Source organism: Netta rufina (genome assembly GCF_964035555.1).
Source record: "Netta rufina genome assembly, chromosome: 2".
NCBI classification, from domain to species: Eukaryota; Metazoa; Chordata; class Aves; order Anseriformes; family Anatidae; genus Netta; species Netta rufina.
Window position 1 is genome coordinate 37588570 of NC_140124.1, and position 20986 is coordinate 37609555.

Sequence of the window (20986 nt, forward strand, 5' to 3'; positions counted from 1 at the left end):
GTCTCTCACATTGCTTTTTTTCCCTCATGCTATAGTCTGCACAGATTTGCATATTTGTGGCTTTGGAAATCTATACTTCATTTTCATATATTAAAATAGTAGAATATTTATATAATGGCATGTTCAAAGCGTTTTTCCATCTCCATTTCCGTACATGGTAAAGACTCCATTTCATAAGAATAGTATACCACTTCTAACTTCTAGCTCTAGATAATATTGAAGATTAGTCAAAATTATGATTATTTTAATCAAATAAAGCTTACAGATGAAAATAATGAGATGCATTTCAATTTGTGAAACTTGGTCTGACAAATTGGACAAAAGGTTTTAAGCAATTAAAATCAGCAGAAAATGACTACCGGAAAATGTAATGAGCTATGGGAGCCATACTGATAGCTCTAGTTTCTGAAAGCTCACGGGCAAACAGTGGGAGACAACTATATCATCCTTTCCTCAAGAGAAAAAGAGATGTGAAGCTATTTAGCTCAGATTTTGAAATTTGCTGTATTGGCAGATGTTTAGAGTCCAATACTATCTTAGTGCTCTTTCTGTGTGTAAATTGTTTTGTGTTGCAAATGGTAATTGCGTAAATTGTGTTGGTTTTGGTGTAAATTAATATAGTAAGCCCTCAAAAGGACACACTTTATTTGTCATTTATAAAACTCAATTGTTTGTTTTGGTTTGGGATTTTTTTTAACGCTGCTAATGAACAGGTGGGTGTAAAATTCAGCTTAATGAGAAGTCTTGATCCAGCATTAAGAAAAGGGGTAGATGTACTATCAAAGTGATGATTACATACTTATTTTTTTGCTGGTTTAGCCTTCAGTGTAGGTCAAAATTATATTCAGCCGTGTTCTTTCAGTGTGCCAGCATGCTAAGTATGAAATTATGTTGATAACAGAGGTTGTGTTAAATATTTATTAAATAAACATGGTTAATACCATAAATGCATAGGCTGTTACTACCTTGCATGAATTTTGAATGTGGCAATTGTAATATTTTTAATGTACTTCTGCTTCAGGGTCAGAATATTTGGGGCAAAGGAAGGAATTGTCAGAAATACTCTTCCTCTTTATAAAATTACAATAGGCATAGAAAATGATATTCAGCCAAGACTTTTAATTATTCAGAAGAATTTGTTTACATTGAGAGTGATTATAGTGCTCATCTTTGTGCTGTAAAGTGAGAAAGGATATCAGACTTTTACAGTGAGGTGGTCAGTCTGCATTGAAATAATTACAGAAGAGTGCAGTACTGCAAGGGCACATGCTAAGGAGAGAGTATCTTCAGTCTAACACGGGTACCTATAATTTTTAAGGAAACTGAGACAGATGATAGTTTAATTAGCATATCACTAGATACTTGTTTATATATATATAAACAAATAGCACAATACTTTCTTTAATTGTCAGTATTCACTACTACATTAATGGAGGAGCTATAAATGATAAAGGCTAGTACTATTTGTGTGTTAAAATATTGACTCTTTGAGCTTACTGAGTAGTTTTGCATCAGCATTATTAAGACCAGAAGTTCACCAAGGAAATAGGAGGATCTTCTGCTTTTATCCATGATATGAGAGTTGGGGTGTCTTTTAAGAAAGATGAAAAACAAATATAACTTTGAAGTTTTGAGAAAGACTGAAGCTTATGTTGCATATTTTTCTCTAGCTACACCATGCTCCTGAGTATTTTTACACCCTAACTTCTTTTCACTGTTTAACAATGTTTTATTTTTCCCTTTCGTTCATGAACTTCAGCTTCCTTTATGTGATACTTCAGCATGCACTCTGTTGGTGTCATCACACCCATCACTGATCAGTGCTGCAGACTGAAGCTTGGAGTTAAGGCAAGTGCCTCTTCCACACCATTGCATGTTTTTTTATGTCTTATGACCTTTAAGATAAACCGTAAGTAAACCTTAAAAAATTATACTATGGCAAGAGAAAAAAAAATATTTATCTTGTCCTAAGTCTGCAGCATTATTCAGTGATGAGTGTAATAGCACTGCAAAGATACGGTAGAGCATCATACAAAGGAAGCCAGATTCTGTCCGTAGTGAAGGATGAAGTGTCCCACCTGATGAAGATGAGGTTTTCTGAACTTTTTGAGTGAGGGTGTTTGCAAGCATAAGGGGGGAAAAAGCTAACACAGAAAACACATAGAACTATACTTGTGTGAAAGAAGATAAAGTAGTGCTGCTACATTAATTAGGATTGTTATTAAATCCTAATCAGATAGTGCTGCTAGGTTCACATTTTCACAGTTCCTTTTTTTTTTTTTAAATAACATTGAGGTTATGTTGTAATTCTAAATGTATTCAGATGACAGTATAGGAGCTCTTTATTTGTTTCAAATAAAATGAATCACTTTTGTAAATGCAGCCTAGGGACAAGATCAAAAGCATGGCTATGTTTATTGATGGTGGGAGTTGTGAGATGATGAAAATGAGGGATAATAAAATGCATTAAAGCCTGTAAACCAGAATACAGAATCTGATTTGTGGTTAGTAATTCTACAGTAAGCTTGCATCGGGTTACCTGATTGTTGGGTCATTTCAACTACTCACTCAAGTTATACAGCTGATTGCATATGCAATCATGTTGAAGTTGACTTCATGTTACACAGTTGCAAATTTGGCCAATCATATAAATTAATTATGGTAGCCTATATTTTGAGCTTGAACATGTCCATCCTGTTGGAAAGTAGATCCTTTGATACTATACATGGAAGAGTTATAGACTGGACAAGCACTAGCAGGGCTTATTAAAAAAAAATATGTCTAAAAAGACTTATTATCAAGGTTTTGGTATAATGTTAACAGTCCTCTCATATTTTGGCAGCTGCTTAGTATCCTAAATGTTCTTTACCTTTAAAACTCATCTTGATATCTACACAGAGAATTGTGTGCGTTGCTTCTGTATCAGACGTGTTGGACTGAAGCTCATAATCCTGACAGAAACAAAAACTACATCCATCTTTTGTGGAATGCAATCTTTTCAAGGAATGATTAGCAGATCTGTTTTGAGTTATGCTTAGCTCATAAAATCTGTATTATCTTGTTGCTGATGTAGGTTCTTGGTTATGGTTACTTTCCAAATACAGTGAGATCTCAGTCATTCTTCTGTGGTTATTGAATTGTATCTTGAGAGAACGTGTAGATGAAGACTTTTCCACTTCATCTCAGTTTACTAATGTTCCAGACTTAATTGGTTGAGAAGCCTTTGTTCTGCAAATTACCCTTTGTAGTTGCAAACTTCTGTGCTAACAAAAGAAATACTAAGTCCAGTGCTGTTAATTACCAGTTTGTCTCCTAAGACAGAATGAGTGAATAGATTGTTTTAGCTCTTGCATAACTTTGTTTTGATTTAAATATTAGATTTTTTATTGTTTCAGAGAATTCCGAGTTCAAGATGGTCTCCAATGTACTGTAATCAAATTCAGTCTTTGGATCTCGTGTTCTTTTAAATCACATGATAGCATCTGACCTCTGTCTGCTTTGTGCACCTAACGAAAATATTTTTACATCTGGCATCTTTTCTGAGGAATAAGCAACCGGCACAGACTGTGAAAGCTGTGCTTTCCCCAGCTGATTTAGAATGTTATTCTTGACTCCATTTCTTCTGGAGTCCATTTCCATGGGCATTCCAACAAGGAATCCTCCAAAAAGTTGAAGTCATGTGCAAATGAAGAAGATCGGATAGATATTTAACTGTACTGTGGTTAAATATAAAACATAAGAGAGTGACTGTGAAAAATTCCATGAACAACATGCACAGACTTCAAAATAGCAATAAATTATTTTCTGAAAGTAATGGAAACAGGAAGCCCATCAGAGTGTGTATGACTCCTAGTTGATCAAAGTATAAAAGAAAGCTTCAGGAAAGAAATAGAGCCATAAAACTAAATTATTTTTTGCATCTGTGTACATAGGGAGATTAAGGGTTCACATGAAACAGTGCTTTATGAAGGAATCACTGGAAAACTCATCTCTAACTGCATTGCTGGTAGAAGAAATTACAAAGGAAGCACAAAATGACTGAGAAAAAAAAAATTACTAGAAAGAGGTGGTATTCATTCAAAGGTTCTCAAGGACTGATATATCCAAACTGCTAATTGTTGTGTGTATCCTCACACTTAAAACTGACTATCAAAGTTGTTAGTGTGGTGCCAGTGTTTTAAAATATTTCCAGGGGAAATCAAGAACTTACAGATCAGACAGCCTGTCATCTGTACTGTGAAAGTGGGTAGAAACTGTTTTGAAGAAGAAAATTAGTGGAAATATGGAAAAACATGTCGTATTGGTGAAGAGTCAGTACAGCTTTTATAAAGTGAATGGCCCATTAATCTCTTGTAGTTCTTTGAAGTCAAGAAATATGTAGACAAGGGAGCTTAGTCTGTTTGGGTTTTCCAAAAGCATTTGACAAAGTCCCTTTTCAAAAGCTTATATTGAAATGAAGTTAATAGTAAATTGTTTAGCCTTTTAAAATTCTTAGTTCTTTCCTGAAAGCAGGAGTAAATGTTGAGCTTTACCAACAGGAAAATAACTATTAAGACAGTTATTTATATTGATGTTTGCATTGGGGTATATTTTTCCATTAAATGGGCTGTAGATTGTAGGTATATCTGCAAGAAATTTGATCTACCCAACATAGCTAAATACTCTTGAAGATCTGTGACTTCACAATGTCCTCAGAACTATCTTTATTTAGATCATAAATGGATACAGTACATGTGAAGAGATCTAAGGGCAAACATAGATCATTCATTGCAATTCAATACTGCAAATAACCTAGGTGATGTTTTTTGGCATGCTTAATAGTTGCAGATTATATTTTTAATCTGAGTTTAAGTAGTTGCTGTTTTTGTAGTTGTTGGTCTGTCACAAGAACTATTGAAAAACAGAGTATTGATGGAAAATACGATGAATAGCTTGGGGAGTTTCTTCAAAAAGAGCTATGTTGTTTATTACTAGTTTTTATTTTCCTGTTTTATAACAGGACAGTCATTCTAAACTACAAGTTGCAATTATGCTTCCAAAACCAGAGTTGCAGATGATAACCTCAGATTATGTTGGGCTTTTCAGTCCACAAGGGCAGAAACAAATGTCTAATTTTGGATGTTCAGGCTTCAGTGCCAAATGTTGTAAACTATGAGTTGTTCTGCATTGAATGAAAAGCTCTGATAATGACAACTTGATGCTTCTGGGAAGTCACAGATCTCTTCATTTTTTGTTAAGAGCATGAATGATGAAGCTTTTTGTGTTCTCTCACTAATTCCGTTATGGCTAATGTCTGACTCACACTATTCATAAGAACATAAAATAATAGTACTACTTAAGAAAAAAGTTCATCTAGCTTACCGTCCTGTCTCTAATGTAGTCCAAGAGCATGTTAGTGGAAGATCATAAAAATAGGTCAGATGAATAGCAACTTATCTTAAATGTATTCCAAATTTCCAATAGTAGTTCTTGTTTTCTTTCCCAAGAATTTTCCCAATAAATTCTTAATCTTCTGTTTGTCTTTCTGACCCCTTGTATGTAAAAAATGTGGTTATTTGAACTCTCACTGACGTTTTTAGTTTCAAAACAATACTGCCTATTATTTTTTTCCCAAGGATGCTAATTTTCTGCTTCCTTGTACAGATATACACTATTTTCCATATATATATATATGTATATATACACACTTGTATATATATATATATATATATATGCTTCCTTATTCTTTGCTTCTTACATAGTGTTTTCATTCTATCAGCTTGTTTAAAAAAGATGAACATATTTTTTTTTTTTTCTAACAGCCCAAACATTAGGAAAGCAAGGGGAAATGACTGTTGGATTTAAGAGTTAATTCCATTGCATGCACAGCTTCGAAGAGAGCTGCTGGTTAGTTTATTTACTCTGTCTTCACTGTCTTCAGCCTAGTTTTTCTCAACTACTTTACTCATGAGAAGTTAAGAGAGAATATACAGACTTTTTAATACATAATTTGTAGACTCTTGGTTCCTTTGGTAAATTTGATTGAACTGTGACAAATCTAACTCATTTTGGGATGTTGCAGACTTAAGAACAGATGATGGCCTGTTTTTTCTTGGGCTTACAAGAGTTAGTTTGGATAAATGGATTTCATCTTTTTTATGCTCCTGCATTGCATTATGGCATAATTACAGCTTGCTTCTTTGCAAAGACAAAAAAAACCTGTTCTATGTATGTGTTTCCTAGAACATAAAACATCTCAGAAGGAGGTGAGAGAGGGAAGGAAGGCTGAAAAAGTGAAACTGTGAGGCTATTCTTGCATTTTGGCCACTTCAGTGGAAAACTGAAGCATTATGTGTATATATATTTATATGCCAGAGAGCTTAGGAAGAAGAATAATGCTCTGTAGATTACCTCTGCATTCATCTCAGAGGAAGGCATTGTATTAAAGTCTAAAGGGAACCATAATAATTACAATGTGTGATACATATTATGGCTGAGGGAGAGGGTCTTTCCTCTCTACTCAGCAGTGGTGAGTCTGCACCTGGAGTGCCTGTCTGTGCTCCCCAGTGCAAGAGAGGCATGGACATGCTGGAGAGTCCAACAAAGGGCCACCGACATGGAGAAGGTTCTGGAGCTTCCCTCGTATGAGGGGAGGCTGAGAGAGATGGGACTGTTTAGCCTGGAGAAGAGGAGGCTCAGGAGTGAGGTATAGGTACTTGAAGGGACAAAGAGGACAGAGACAGGCTCTTTTCATTGGTGGCCAGTCACAAGACAATAGTCAATGGGCACAAACTGAAACACAGGAGGCATCTGAACATCACTTTCTAACATGCAGGTGACCAAACACTGGCACAGGTTGTCCAGAGAGGCTTTGGAGTCTCCCGCCTTGGAGATATTCAGAAGCCATCTGGACATGGTCATGGGCAAACTGCTCTGGGTGGCCCTGCTTGAGCAGAGGTGTTGGACCAGATGACGTTCAGAGGTCCCATCCAACCTCAACCATTCTGTGATAAATTTATTTTCTTGCATGGCAGGAGAATTAATTTCTATTATAGACAACATTTCCTTAATAACTTACTGTTGCAAATTGGTTTTAGTTTGATGTGAGAAGTCTTCACTGTGCACAGAAGTAGCAGTTAGCTGTTTTGTTTTCTTACCTTGGTGCTTTGGACAGTATTTAGATAGTAGAAAGATCACTTGTTCTTCATTATCTAGCAACTGTGGACTGTCTGGGCTAAAGCACACCTGATTTTTGCTTATAATAAAGTTATTATTGATTTTTGTTCTTGTTTCTATCAGTTTCCTGCCAGAAAGCTCAGTTCTAAAAATTTCTTTGGTTGGAGATGTCAACTTGACTAAAATCCTTATTTACATAGAATGTAAATATGATGACGGAAGGCACCTGTGGAAATCGTCTGTTCCATTGGTCCAGACTTGGTCAAAGTAGAGGCAGCTAGAGCAGGTTACGCAGTACTATGACCGTCTATCTGGGTGTTGAATATCACCCAGGATGAAGACTCCACAGACTCTTTGGACAACCTGTTCCAGTATATGACTACGCAAGATCCCCCACGAGCCTTGTCTGCTTCAGGTTAAAGATTCCCAGCCCTCTCAGCCTCTCCTCATGTGAAAGATGCCACACTGCTTAAGGAACCATCCTTGTGGCCCTGCACTGGACTTGCTCCAGTGAGTCCCTATCTTTCTCGTACTGGAGAGCCCCAAGCTAAGCACTCCAGATATGGCCTCACTAATGAGGAGCAGAGAGGAGATCACCTCCCTCCTCTGTCTTCTGGTGATGTACTTCTTCAGCGTGTTCACCTTGTTGTCCACCGGGGCCCCCAGGTCCTTGTCTGTGAAGCTGCTTTACAGCCTGTCAGCCCCTGGCCTGTACCAGTGCACGCACGCAGTCATTGCTCTCCAGGGGCAGGACTTTGCACGTCCCTTTGATGAACTTTGTGGGGTTCCTGGCAGCGCCTTTCTCCAGCCTGCCGTAGCCACCCTCCTCCCAGCCTCATATCTTCTGGCAGCTTGCTGAAGATGTGCTGTGCCTGGTCATCCAGGTGATAAGTGAAGATGTTAAACACTGTTAGCTCCAGTATCTCCCCTGCGGTATGCCACCAGTGACTGAATTAGATGTGAGGACCCTTTACTCTTGAAAACCGAGTAGCACTGATCTAGCTGTCAGGTAGCTGCCAGGTTTTTATCACTGGTCATTAACTTCTGATCTGAGCTCAGTAATGTGAACAGGAGTATCCAGCTTACTAGGAGTCTGCTACTATTGTGTGTGCTGGTGTTAAGTAAAAGTTGGACATTTTAGAATGCTTTCTGTCCCCTCACTGTTAGAACAATTCATTTGTGTTCTGAGGTTTAAAATGAGTTCAGAATCTGATTTTCCAGTACATTTCCTTCCTATTGCTCTAACAGCATTCTTTCCCAGCTGAAATTCAAAGGCAGTATATATAGTTCAAAACGACTTTATGCAACTTCAGAGTAAGCTGATCACAGCAGGTGACACTCCTTTCAGGACTAAGAACAATTCTTTTGCTTGTTCCAGTGCCACAACAAAAATGCATTCTGATGCATCAACATTGAATACTGGCTGCTTAGATAGAATTTATGTATATATTTAATTAGGGCTGACCACATTTTGTTCAAGTTCCCTGTACATACAACAGCACGAGTTTGGCCACTGAACACTACACTGTTTCCAGGAATGTATTTTGTGGTTTTAGAGGTATATCTTAATATGCGGAGATCTGAGAAGAAGGGAGAATATGAGCAGCATTTTGTGGAGATAACTGTTTTATTAAATATTTGGTTTATACCTATTTTAAGTATGGTTTCAATTTAACTGTTGGTGTAATGATCTAACAGTATTGTTAACACATGTTCTTCACAGATTTTGAATCGTGTAGAGTGCTTTAATTGCTAAAAATAAAATTCATCCTTGGTGTTGCAGTGCTGTCAGTGAATATGTACTGTCTCACTGAGTTTCATCAGCCAGACATTTCTTATCGTTGGCTGGATTCTTTTAAAATGTAGCTGATGTATCTCTTGGTATGCTACCAACCATTTCCTCATCCAGAAGAATTAATAAATCTTGTGGTGTTTATTTATTTATTTATTTAAAAAATATATTTCTGTCTCAAGATCTGTATTCTTTTTGGAATGTGGTGGTTAAAATATTTAGGGTTCAGTTCAATCTACATGTATGTCTTTCCCCTAAACTGGGGCAATAAATAGGGTGTTCTATCTTCTACCAGAAGAGCTATCTTCATCATCCTAGTAGTAATAGATCTTCACTTCTTGTTCAAATTCAGCTGAAAGTGGATGAATAGTTTCAAATAGTATTGATAGAAATCTGTACATCCATGTGAGCACTCACATACATGTATACAGACATAGTGTTAGTTCATAGTCTTTACCTCTTCAGTAAAACAGCAAGACAGACTTAACAAAGCTCTGCAGCATAAAAAAATAAGCCTAAAGAATAGTCTAGACCTGATTTTGTTGTTGTTGTTTGTTTAGTTTTTCTATGCCTGTCTCTTTTAATTATTATATTTATTATATAATATATATTATATATCATATGTTATATATAATAATTACAATTATATTATGTAACAATATAATTATATATGTATAATATTACATATTATATGTTATAGATAGATATATTAACAGATAATAAGATAATATTATATATTATATAATATATGGAATATAATAAATATTATATCCTGTTTTGCTGAGAAAGAGGATAGGTATGTTCTTAAGTATATGATTTTTTTCATTTGGTTTGGGAAGACAGTCATGTAAGTGGTGAATCATACCAATGTTAGTGATACAGTTCTGTTAGTTTCAAGCAAAGAATTGTTTTTAATTTCTAACCGTTGTCATCGTGTTTTTAAATACAAGGACAATATACAGTAATAAAGGTGTCTACTACTTACTGAGAACTCTTGAATAATGTTTAGTGATTATTAAATAACCTTAAATACATAATCGAAATATTCTTGTACATCTTTACTGCCATTCATTCTTTAGTTAGAATACTAACAGTTTTTCTGGTAAGTAGTGAAATGGTTGCATAATTTATAGCAAGCAGAGTTCAAGGAATAGATCAAACTGTTAGCCTGGGCTTTACAAAATTCAATGACTTCAGAACTTACCTTTCAAGGTGTACCATTCTGTATTTCCCATTTTCTGTTGCCCAGAAAAATAAACATATACAAAATTACAAAAACAACATATAATTTTCTTTGACATCAACAAAACTGGGGTGTAGCAAGATATTGATTGAATGGTAGTGGGAATCAACCCTTGAATTTTTGTTAGCTCACTCACTTATGCAATGCTTAGCAAATTTATATCAGATTAATTTTTCCCATTAAATGCACTTTTTTTTTTTTTCAAAATTGGCAAAAGGAACATTGATTTTGATCTAAGTATTAAGGCAAAGCAACTTTCCATACTAGAACTCTGAAATATTAAAATGCAAATTATTATCTTTTCTTTGATGTTAATGTTATCATGACAAAAGAGCACTCATACAGTGTTTTGTTTCATTTCTGTGTTTCTGCAAAACTAGTACAACTTTCCTACTTTGTCAATACAGAAACTAAAAAAAAGAAACATCACAGTCTACAACTTCCTCGTAAGGGGGTGTCGAGAGGCAGGAGACCTTTTCTCCATTAACACTAGTGACAGGACCCGCGGGAACGGGGTTAAGCTGAGGCAGGGGAAATTTAGGCTGGACGTCAGGAGGGGGTTCTTCACAGAGAGGGTGGTTGCACACTGGAACAGGCTCCCCAGGGAAGTGGTCACTGCACCGAGCCTGTCTGAATTTAAGAAGAGATTGGACTGTGAACTTAGGCACATGGTCTGAACTTTTGGGTAGACCTGTGCGGTGTCAAGAGTTGGACTTGATGATCCTTAAGGGTCCCTTCCAACTCAGGATATTCTATGATTCTATGATTCTATGTAAGCATTTTTATTCATCTTTGAATTCTCGTATTTCTAAAAATCAGTGCAGTGCCCCAGAGCAAAAGAGAAAGTTTTCTTATCTGCTGCTGTTTCTACTATTTCTGAATTATCTGATCTTCATGTGGAATGTATTATATAAAAGAAGTGGGGACGTAGAAAATTGTATTACTATACACAGGGGGTCAGTAACACAGAATAGACTAACATAGCGCAGTCACAATATTTTGCACAGTCCCTCCATAACAATTATGCCTTGAATAGGCAGCACAACTGGTCTCTTAAGGACTCCAGTTAAAAGTGTTCTCAGGTGAAAGGGTTCTTATTAAGAGAAAAATCCCATTGTAGTCCTTATTACCTTGTATTTTCACCCTGACTAAGCAAGAGTGATACATGCTCAGCATTTCGTTTTTCAAGGTGATTTTCAAAGCAGCAAAAGTTCAGTGTAGAGTGCTTTACAATATCCTTTAAGCTAGTTAGTGAAATAACATTATTGGTTATTGGAAGAATATTTGCAGTTGAAGTCAACTGTGTTTTGGTTCTCTTCATTTAAGTGCACTACAGAAGGAAATGTTTCTTGACATACATGTTGAAACAGGCAAAATCCTTCCCTTTCAAGCAAATTTATGATTGGTTCATTTCAATTTCTGAGTACTCTTTGAAGGAACTAATAGTAATGAAACACAGTGAAACCCAGCTTTCTTCTTGACAAATGAGGAATAGTTGGTTTGCAGTGCTCTCTGGGTAAAAGGCTGCCTGGGTAAAATATTATCTTATTTAAAGTATGCTTCTCTGTGTAATAGTTTTCTTCATTACACCTAATTAGTAATTAGCATAATTCTATTTAAAGCCCATTTTTGCCTGAGTGAACATAGATATTTATATTCAAAGAACAATCCAGTTAAAAATTGGAAAGCCAAAGTATTTCACCTGCAGCTTAGCAACCTGATCAAGTTACTATTTTTCCTCATTTATTGTTATAATTTGCATTTCTTTTTTTTTTTTTTAAAGAATTAATATTACTCAGGAATTCAGGATAAATATACTTTGAAATTAAATACAGGTTAATCAGGATGTGAAGTTTAAAAGTAAAATTTATCTAGTACAATGACCTCCACGTACTCAAAAATGCTTATATATTTTGTTTATATCTAGCATAAACATGAAATTTTATTTTTTCATCATTTTCTTTATTCTGTCATTTTAAACAAACTGCCATTGTAGAAACAGACCTATTATTACTTTTAAATACTTTCTCATTTACTTAAACCAGATTTTTGTGTAGCTAAAAATAATAGAAGTCTAGTAGCATAGTTTACATCCATGCCGGTATTTTCCCTCCACGCTTGCACACTTGTTGTGATCCAGAATCTGAGGGTCACTTACCTACTTCTCCAAATTAATTTATGTCTCACTTTGAACAATGTTCAGAAAAACAGCCTCAATGTCACTCCAGTGGAAAAGGAGAAGGCTCCTTCTAATAGGTGGGAGGAAGAACTACCATAGTCCTGCCTCTTAGAGCAGAATATCTGTTTTAGTTTTTCTTCTTCTTCTTCTTTGTAACATGGAAAATTCGTGCTCATAAAAGCAATTGTGTTTTCTTAATGAAAATAAAGTTCCACACAAACACCCACATAAGCAGCATGTCAAACTTGCCCAGTGTTTTGGTGAAGAGAAATCTGTATGCTCGATTGGATACCAGAGAGGTTAAGGAGTGGGTAAGGGGTTATGGAAAGCCCATCCTTCTGAATCCATACCCTAGGCTGAAAATCTGCACAGTTCCTTCTTAATCAGTGTGCTTTCAGCTGGGCTTCCATGGAAGGCTTTTTCTTTAGAAAGATCAAGTAAGGGAATCATTTATTTTCCTTACCTTCCAGTGCTAGCCTAGAGTGATTCGTTCTCCTCCTTAGAGTGTTATCTCATACATATGCACAGGTCAAGTCACAGAAAGGGAAAATATAGAGGAACAAATCTAGCGAAGCATGGCATGATATGTAGGAAAAAGGAAGTAACTGGGTAGTGAACAATCATCATCCTGGATGCCCGAGTGAGTAAGGAGGAGGAAACTTGCATCCAGGCAGTCTTTCCCAAGCCAACCAAAGCAAATTACCTGGTAAATAGTTGTATGTTTTCTGCTTGTTTTGATAGGCAATGAATTATGAAGTAGTCATTTTACTTCAATGTTCATAGATCCCAGTCCCCCCAAATGGTGGGTTTTATGTCTTTATGCCAGATTTGGAGCATTTCTCTTCCAGGTCATGAAAAAGAATGTATTCATTATGTTAACAACAAATATTAGATTATTGATTTGGATTCAAACTAAAGCATATTTTGCACATTTAAAATTGCCAGTAAAAATAATTTTACTGATATTTTTGTATATTTTAATTTATTGTCTCTACAGATGATTCAGACCATCAGGACTCTAGTTGAAAATACAGATAGCTTGTATGAGAAGATAGTACAATGTCAGAAAGCAGGTAAGTGCAAGCTGTCTTTTAAAAATACTACAAAGAACTTGAGACATTTTTCTTTATTTCCTGTAACTTTCAATTAAGTTTATTTATTAAACCACAGCAAATATGTGTATGTATATGTATTAGTTTAGGCATGTGCAATAACAGTGAAAAGGATATTTCAAACCATTGAAATCGAAGGTCTATAGAATTGCAACTCAGCTTTGAAAATAATCGACATTTTATATATGGACAGTAGCTTGTCAATTTGTTCATTTCCACAAATGCAAACACAGGATTATAGGAAAGAAAATCATCTTCCTTCAGTGAAGGCTTTTAACAATTTACTTATATCTATTCTTCTACTATGTGAGAACTTTTTTTTCCCTGGAAGCTTAATGTCTTCAAGAGCTTTGTTGAATTATCTTGCCTCCTGAAAATTACATAATTACAATAAGCTCAGATATTTTGTCCCAGAGCTTCTCTAGATCTGGTAGGTGGATACCCTTGGTTTCTGCATATTTGCTACTTAACATTTTATCTATTCAGAATAAAACTGGTTATGCAGACAATTATATGTATCTTCTGTGGCAGTCTTTTCAAAGCCCATGGATGCAGAAAGTCTTTTTTTTTAAAGCTTTGTTATGATCTACTGGTCCCACACATTCGCTGGAAGTTTTCCTGTTTCTCATACATCTGAAACAGATGGTGTAGCTCTTAGTCCTTTCACAAATGGCTTCTTTTCACCTGGTATGTTGCAATGGTTTTCTCATTCGGACACAAATTTGAGTTTTGAAGGCTGCTTCCTTACTTTGAATAGTATTTCTGACCACACTGTTTAATTATGCTGGCTTTCTTTTGATCTTTCTTATTTATTTTTTAAACAATGTCATGCATTTGCTCAGAGTAATGGTGCGTCTCATGTTGCATCAGAAACAGGAAGGCTGTCAGAGAATCAAAGTCTCCGTAACCATCCATGTTGTTGGTGAATCAAACAGGGGGCAAAAGCTTTTTATATACAGATATATTTTTGCCTAGCTGATATTTAGCAGCTCCCATCATCTTCCATGTTTTTCTTCATTTTTTTATCCCCTTCTCCTCTTTTATCCTCTTTTCTCCTCTTTTATCCTCTTCTGATGTCTTATAAATTTCACTCTTTTCTCCAATGGCTTCTCCTGAAAAGAAAACAAGAATGCTGTCCTATCTTTACTTCTTTGCAAACTCTTTTCTGTTGGCAGTTGCTCAGATCAGCAGCAGGAATGTTACCTGCTCTGAATTTCTGGATCCCCACTTTATGCACAGTGTACATTCCTTAGACACTGTGAAATTCAGTCAAACCATAAAACTCTGAAAATACTTGCAAAATACAATTTGTCCTGTTTACTTTGAGCTGTCAAACATAAACAATCATAAGTAACTTGAGTGACAAAAATATTATTTCATGTATCTTGTTGATAGATGCAAATATTTATCTAAAATTCCAAACCCAGAATATAACGTGCTGGCATAAGGACATTGTCTTGTAGACTTGTACACTTCCTTCTTGAATCCTCTCCCATTTTTGTGGTGATAGAGTGCCATATTCTTTAGCTAAAACTGTGTCTCAGACAGGTAACTTCCCTTGGTGAGAGGCAGTTGCCTATTTGCCTCATGTTTTTAGAACTGTTACCCTTTAGAAAAGGTTGTTGGCAACTAGCTCAGACAGATTCCAGTAAGCTTGCACTGGTCTGATTTTCCCGCGTCTTGCAACCTTATTTGACACAAAGTGCAGTTGGGTCAAAGAATCCTTTGTTTAAGAAGGCTAAAGACTTAAACCCATGTTAAATAGCGAAGAGAGATTTTGATCTCATTTAAATGAGAAACCTACAGCACAATGATATAAGCCTAAGTATGGATTATGTAATAGATCCCGCTATTTAGGGCAGCTTCAGCCCTGCAGCATCAAGGTACTTTTTAAGATGAATGAACAGAATTGAGCCACCTTAGGATATCAATGATTTTTCAAAGATTTTCTTAAGACTGATCGATCTCACGATCTCAGTAGATGCTACTCTAATTAATTCTGAGTAAAGAATTATGCATTTTCCAATGTAATTTGGGATGAAGGAAAAGTAAAACTGTGCCCTTGTCAGTGCTTGTTTGTTTGTTTGTTTTGTGCTGTGGCTCAAAGAGTGAAAAAGCTACAAAAATAAGAAAAACTGATAAGTTGCCAATAAGCCATAAAATTTTGTTGTCATTAACAGGCTTGTAAGAAGAATCTGTCAAATACAAAGTGGATTTGCTCTATTAAATCATTCCCTTGCTTAAATTTAATTATAAGTTTTTGGGCCTTCTTTAGATTTCAGAACTAATTTTAAAATAACTGTACCTTTATTTCTTGCGGAGGTTGATAGCCTGTTGAATAAGCAAAGATATGATTCTTCCTATGGCTCTTCTCTTTTCAGAAGTCAGGTTCTTTGCAGTTAATATTGTCTATGAAAATTAAAATGTTTAGTAAACTCCTGTTCTTCTCTTGTTTTTTAAAAATTAAACCATATCAAAAATCTTTTTTTGTTTCTTCATATCTGCATATTTTCATCTCAACTAATTCTGTTCTTAAATAATTATTTAAAACATTTTAGCTAGACTAACTAATGAAAAGATGCTGGAAAAATATATTGTGTTGATGCCCCCTGTCCTCATTCTTCAACAGAATGAGAATATATATAATATTATGAGAATAAGAAATGTCTGAATTACTTTAAAATAATTGCAGCACTATTTATTTTGTTACTACTAAGCCCGCTGAAGTTAGTGCAAGAAAATACAGTGTAGGTGCTAAAAATGGAGTTAAAAGATAATCCAGTCTATCCCCTTAATCTGTTGCAAGACCTAAAATGCTATTCTGTCTTCTCTGGAATAAAGAATTTGAATATCCAGGTCACCTTATCCCATCCCTGGCCTCCTTTGTACCCAATTCACATCACTTCTCTTTTGAATCACTGCTTGTATTCTTTCACTTTAATTCAAATACTGTCTGAGCTAATTACTGGTTAAAAGAGAGAACCAAAGGTTAGGTATTCATTTTGGTGTTCAGCAGTGTCTCAGCAGGATGTGTGATATTCCAAGTAATCACTAAATGATCAGCATCAAATAATGAATGAGCACAGTTTGCTGGTGACAAAGAATTATTGAGTGTAATCAAATCTAGATTTGATTGTGAAACGGTATAGGAGGATCTCCTGACACTGCAAGTTATAAAAACAGTCTGTGAAATGTAACATCAATGAGCTAAATTAATGTGCATAGGGAAAAAAACAAAACAACTATCCTTGACCTACAAGAAGGAAATGAAATTCCTGTATACGGTTCCAATGGTGCCAGTTTACTGCTAACATCATGCATAAATACAGACTCTGGCATTATGTGCAAATCATTCATATCTCTTTTTTTCTGTTTGGTTTTAGAGGTATAATCTTCCCTGTTAACCTGCACAGCCAGAGCTCTTACCTTCCAGCATCTCAACACTACAATTCTTTTCTCTGAGTTAGACCATTTTAATTTTACCTTTTGTACACCATTTTCCTGCTGTCATTTTCATGATGTCTCTATGTTCGTCTCTCTACTTTTTTCTTATTGTACGTCGAGACTGAGCTGCTTTCATTTTCTTGTGTTTGCTCATTTAGTAGCAAGAGTTTCCATTGCCTGATAGACCGTAAGCCGTCATCTTGCTTTCTATCATGTTGTCCCACACGCTCACTGTAAACATCCACAAGGCTACTTCCTTTGAATTGGTTTTTAAAATTCTCCTACAAATATAGCTAGATTGACACATGCCCTCCTACTACCTTAGCAAAAATAGTTTTCATTGCTTCCTTGTACTTCCCCCTCTTTCTTTACCCATCTGTTCTCCTTTTTCCTTATGCTTTGATTCCAGGTTGTTGGAGCAGGGACCGTTTTATTTATTCCATCTGTACAGTAACAAAACCAGCAGGGACTTGCTTTATTAAATAATGAAAGTAGTAAAAGACAGAAGATGAGTACATGTTTTAATATGTACTCCAGTGCAGTCTATCAGCAATGTCAGGAACAAGATACAGTTTCAAGAACTTCCAGCCATTCTGGATGCTGTCAAAGATAAACATGGTGCACAATACCCATTGAGAAGAAGTTATGTCATACTGCATGCAAAAAAGATTACAATAATGTCCATACAAGCACTGGCACTGCTTCTTGGAGCTGAAAACTAAAGTAATAAAATTAATTTTGTTCTAATAGCTATAACTCACCACTGTTACTGCTTAAGCCTTTCAGCAAAACTGCTTGCTTACGGAGCTGTTTCTTTCACTATGTGTTTCGATTATTTGCAGCCTAAATTGGGTTTAGATTTAGGGTCCTTTGAAACAAAGCATATGTGATGCAGAATAATGTTGTATGTTATATACAGATTAGGTAAACTACTTAATAGAGGAAAATAAACTTATTGTAATTAAGTCTTGAGGACTTTTGACTAAATATATGGACAAACAATTGAGTTTTTATTTAACCAGTGGAAGAGAATGGCTAGATTAGTTTTTCCAAACATTTTTTCCCAACAGGCCCCTTTAAGCCTGTCTCCATTCTTTTGAAATACCTGCTTTTCTCCACTTGCTTCCTATTCCCATTTTTTCTAAGCCAGCTATCAAATTGTTTAAACTAATTTCTCCACACTTACCCATACAAATGCAACATAATAATGACGGTCTGTTAGCACAGCAGGCTGTCTCTGATACTTAAGGAAAGGTGTGAATAAAGGGCATATTCTTAGCACTGCTTTTCTTGGTATGCCTTTCAACTTACTTTCTGTGTTCAGTGAATAATTTTTACCTTTTTTTTTTTTTCTTTCTCCTTTTACTATGCATAATCGATTTTTTCTACTTTTTTTTTTTTTTTTTTTTTTTCTCTTCTATTTATCCTTCTACCTCAAGCAACTCCACTAAGCATCTGCAGGTACAGCTCCACAGCAGCTCAACTTATGCTGTATATATACTTCCCAGCTCTGTCTCTTGTGTCTTGAATATTATTGAAGCCATATTCTATCATGGGGTAAAAGCATGGAGAACTGGACTTGGATTAATTTAGCATTTGTGAATAAATCATTATTCTCCATTGTATTTAAGTCTCTGTCTTCATAACAATGAAGACAGAGACTTCTTACCAGTCATACACTGTACTTCTTCATATAGCGCTCCTTGTACATAACCCATTGTTGTTGTTTTTTGATGGTGTTGTTTTTTAAGAGAATCTGATATATCGTGTACAAGGGTTGGTGATTCTTAGCATACATCTCGCATACTTTCTTTGATGTTTGCAGTGATCTCAGTTCCTACTCCCAGCTGCATCTTCCTGCATTTAAGTTTTTGCTCCAAAGCACTATAGTCTTTTCAAGAAATCAAACAGTTTGAGCCTCCATCATTCATAAATAAATTAATGAGAATAGATTGAAACTGTTCTAGCACTTGTCTGAGGAAGCCATGTATACTTGGCTAAATATATCTCTATGTCATTCTCACAATTCAAATAATCATTTGTGGAACATCCTAGTTTGTCCTCACCAGAACAGGTGACACAGGCTATAGCGTATGTTTATAGTTGAAATACAGTCTTAGGATTCTAGAGTCTTTGCATTCTGGTTGTTAACACATTCAGATCCCATTCTGCCCTTCCTTATATGCTCACACCCTTTGTGCTAGCTCCATTCAACTTCATTTACAGTTTATTTTGCCAAGTAGATTTATCTTTAAATACTGTACATGCAAGACTGTATGGGTTAAACACTTAAACTAACACAGACTGTGCATCATTTTCTGAGTTTTCCCCTTCACATAAAGCATTTTTTCCTACTGTTAATGCAATTCTAGCCCAGTAAAAGACCAGGTCATATTAATGATGAATATCTAGAACTTCATGTTCAATTTTCAGCAATGTCAGTGAGCAAAAATGATTGGCAAATATGGTTATGTACTAGAAGTCTTAATATAGTGGTAAGAGACTAAAATAGGATTCTTGATTTAAATAGCCTTTCCCTAGTACAGAAATATATACAAAATTAATCTGATATTTGCTTGTAGTTCTTATTTTTTTGCAGTCACCTTCTATGGTTAAACTGATTAAAGGGACAAGAATAATTATATCCCTGAAGATACAGAGAAGTACACTAGAATGCACAAGTATATCAGATACTTTGTGTACTAAAATCTGATCAAAGGCCGTATTTTTATCCTTACTACAATCTATTCCAAAACAGCAGGATAGAATGAGGAGTCCTTTTATCCCCTCCATTAGATTGTCTACCTAAATGTAACACCATAACAAGTACAACAGCTGCTAAGACTAACAAGAAGTTCCAACCTATCCATAGATGGAGGTTAAGAAAAAAGAGTTAGTAATCAGTATGGTTAAAAGACAAATTTTGTATTATGATTTATTAGCTGAAGGGCTGTACTTGAAAAAGGTGAGCAGGCTTTCAAATACCCACCCCCTTCTTCATATTTTAAACAGTAACAAAAAAATCCTGAGTTTGAGCATAGGCTGGGGAAATGGCTCTGTAGTTAACTTGTTTTAATCAGACAGTATGAAAGAAAAAGGTAACCAACTACTCTGGAGAAGAAGGTATTATTAAAGAAAATAGAAATAACATTCCTGTGGAACAGAAAGTGATACTAATCACTATTGACAATAAAACAAAGTGAGCTCAGCAGGATCTGAAGACTGGGAGAATTTACAATGTGCCATAAATCAGTGTCTTTATTAAATCTGTGCTTTCTAGCATTCAATAAAATTAGTATTTTTTTTCTTAGACTTTCACTGGTGTCTCTTGAGGATCAAGACTGATAAATAAAAGATGGAAGCAGCAGCTATGGAAAAAATACTATCCTCCCTCTCAGCCCTGTGTTTCTGCCCTTATTGACAGCAGTAATTCAGTCTCATATGTAGTCTCATATGTCATACTGTCTTAACTCCACCTACATTCAGAAATATAGTCTGTCCTCATTCAGGAGTGTCCTTGTAGATTAAAGTTTTTGAGAAATCATGAGTCTTCTTTTCAGGACAAATATTTTAATATGTGAAGGCCTAATTTTCAGTGTGTTTTGTGCGACTGCTTTTTTTGGAGGTACACAAAAAGTGTTGGTGTGAGGGGTTTGTGTGTTTCGTAGCTTGATTAACATTTTGTGATGTCTGGAAAGTTAATGGTACATAGGACTGTTCTTGAAAGTGTTTATGAAGTTGGAGCTGGTTACTGAACTTACAGAAGTAATAACATTTTAATTACATCATAGCCAGATGTCACAGATGTCCTCTTATAAAGAGGACATAAAGTTGGTGCAGCAGCTACTTTGAATCTCTGCTGACAGTGGTTCATAAAAATGTTGGCATATTGTGAGACCATCTTATCTCCTCCTGGTTCACCAGCATTAAAGAAGGTGCCTTATGTTGAAAATTGAATTATTGTGAAATATGGAACTGGATGAGTTAGGATTGAAAGACTAAATATTAATTTTGTCCTAGCAGAGAGGATGGCATTAGGCAGGTTGTGATGCCATTACAGT

General features: G+C 35.5%; 1 protein-coding gene across 1 annotated transcript in view; it reads left to right on the plus strand.

Moving 5' to 3' along the window:
- PLCL2 (phospholipase C like 2) overlaps nucleotides 1-20986 on the plus strand; it is a 100397-nt gene that overhangs the window by 65005 nt on the left and 14406 nt on the right. The window contains exon 5 of the mRNA XM_084282244.1: nucleotides 13367-13442. Within this exon, the coding sequence (XP_084138370.1) occupies nucleotides 13367-13442 (76 nt within the window). The remainder of the gene's footprint in view (nucleotides 1-13366; nucleotides 13443-20986) is intronic.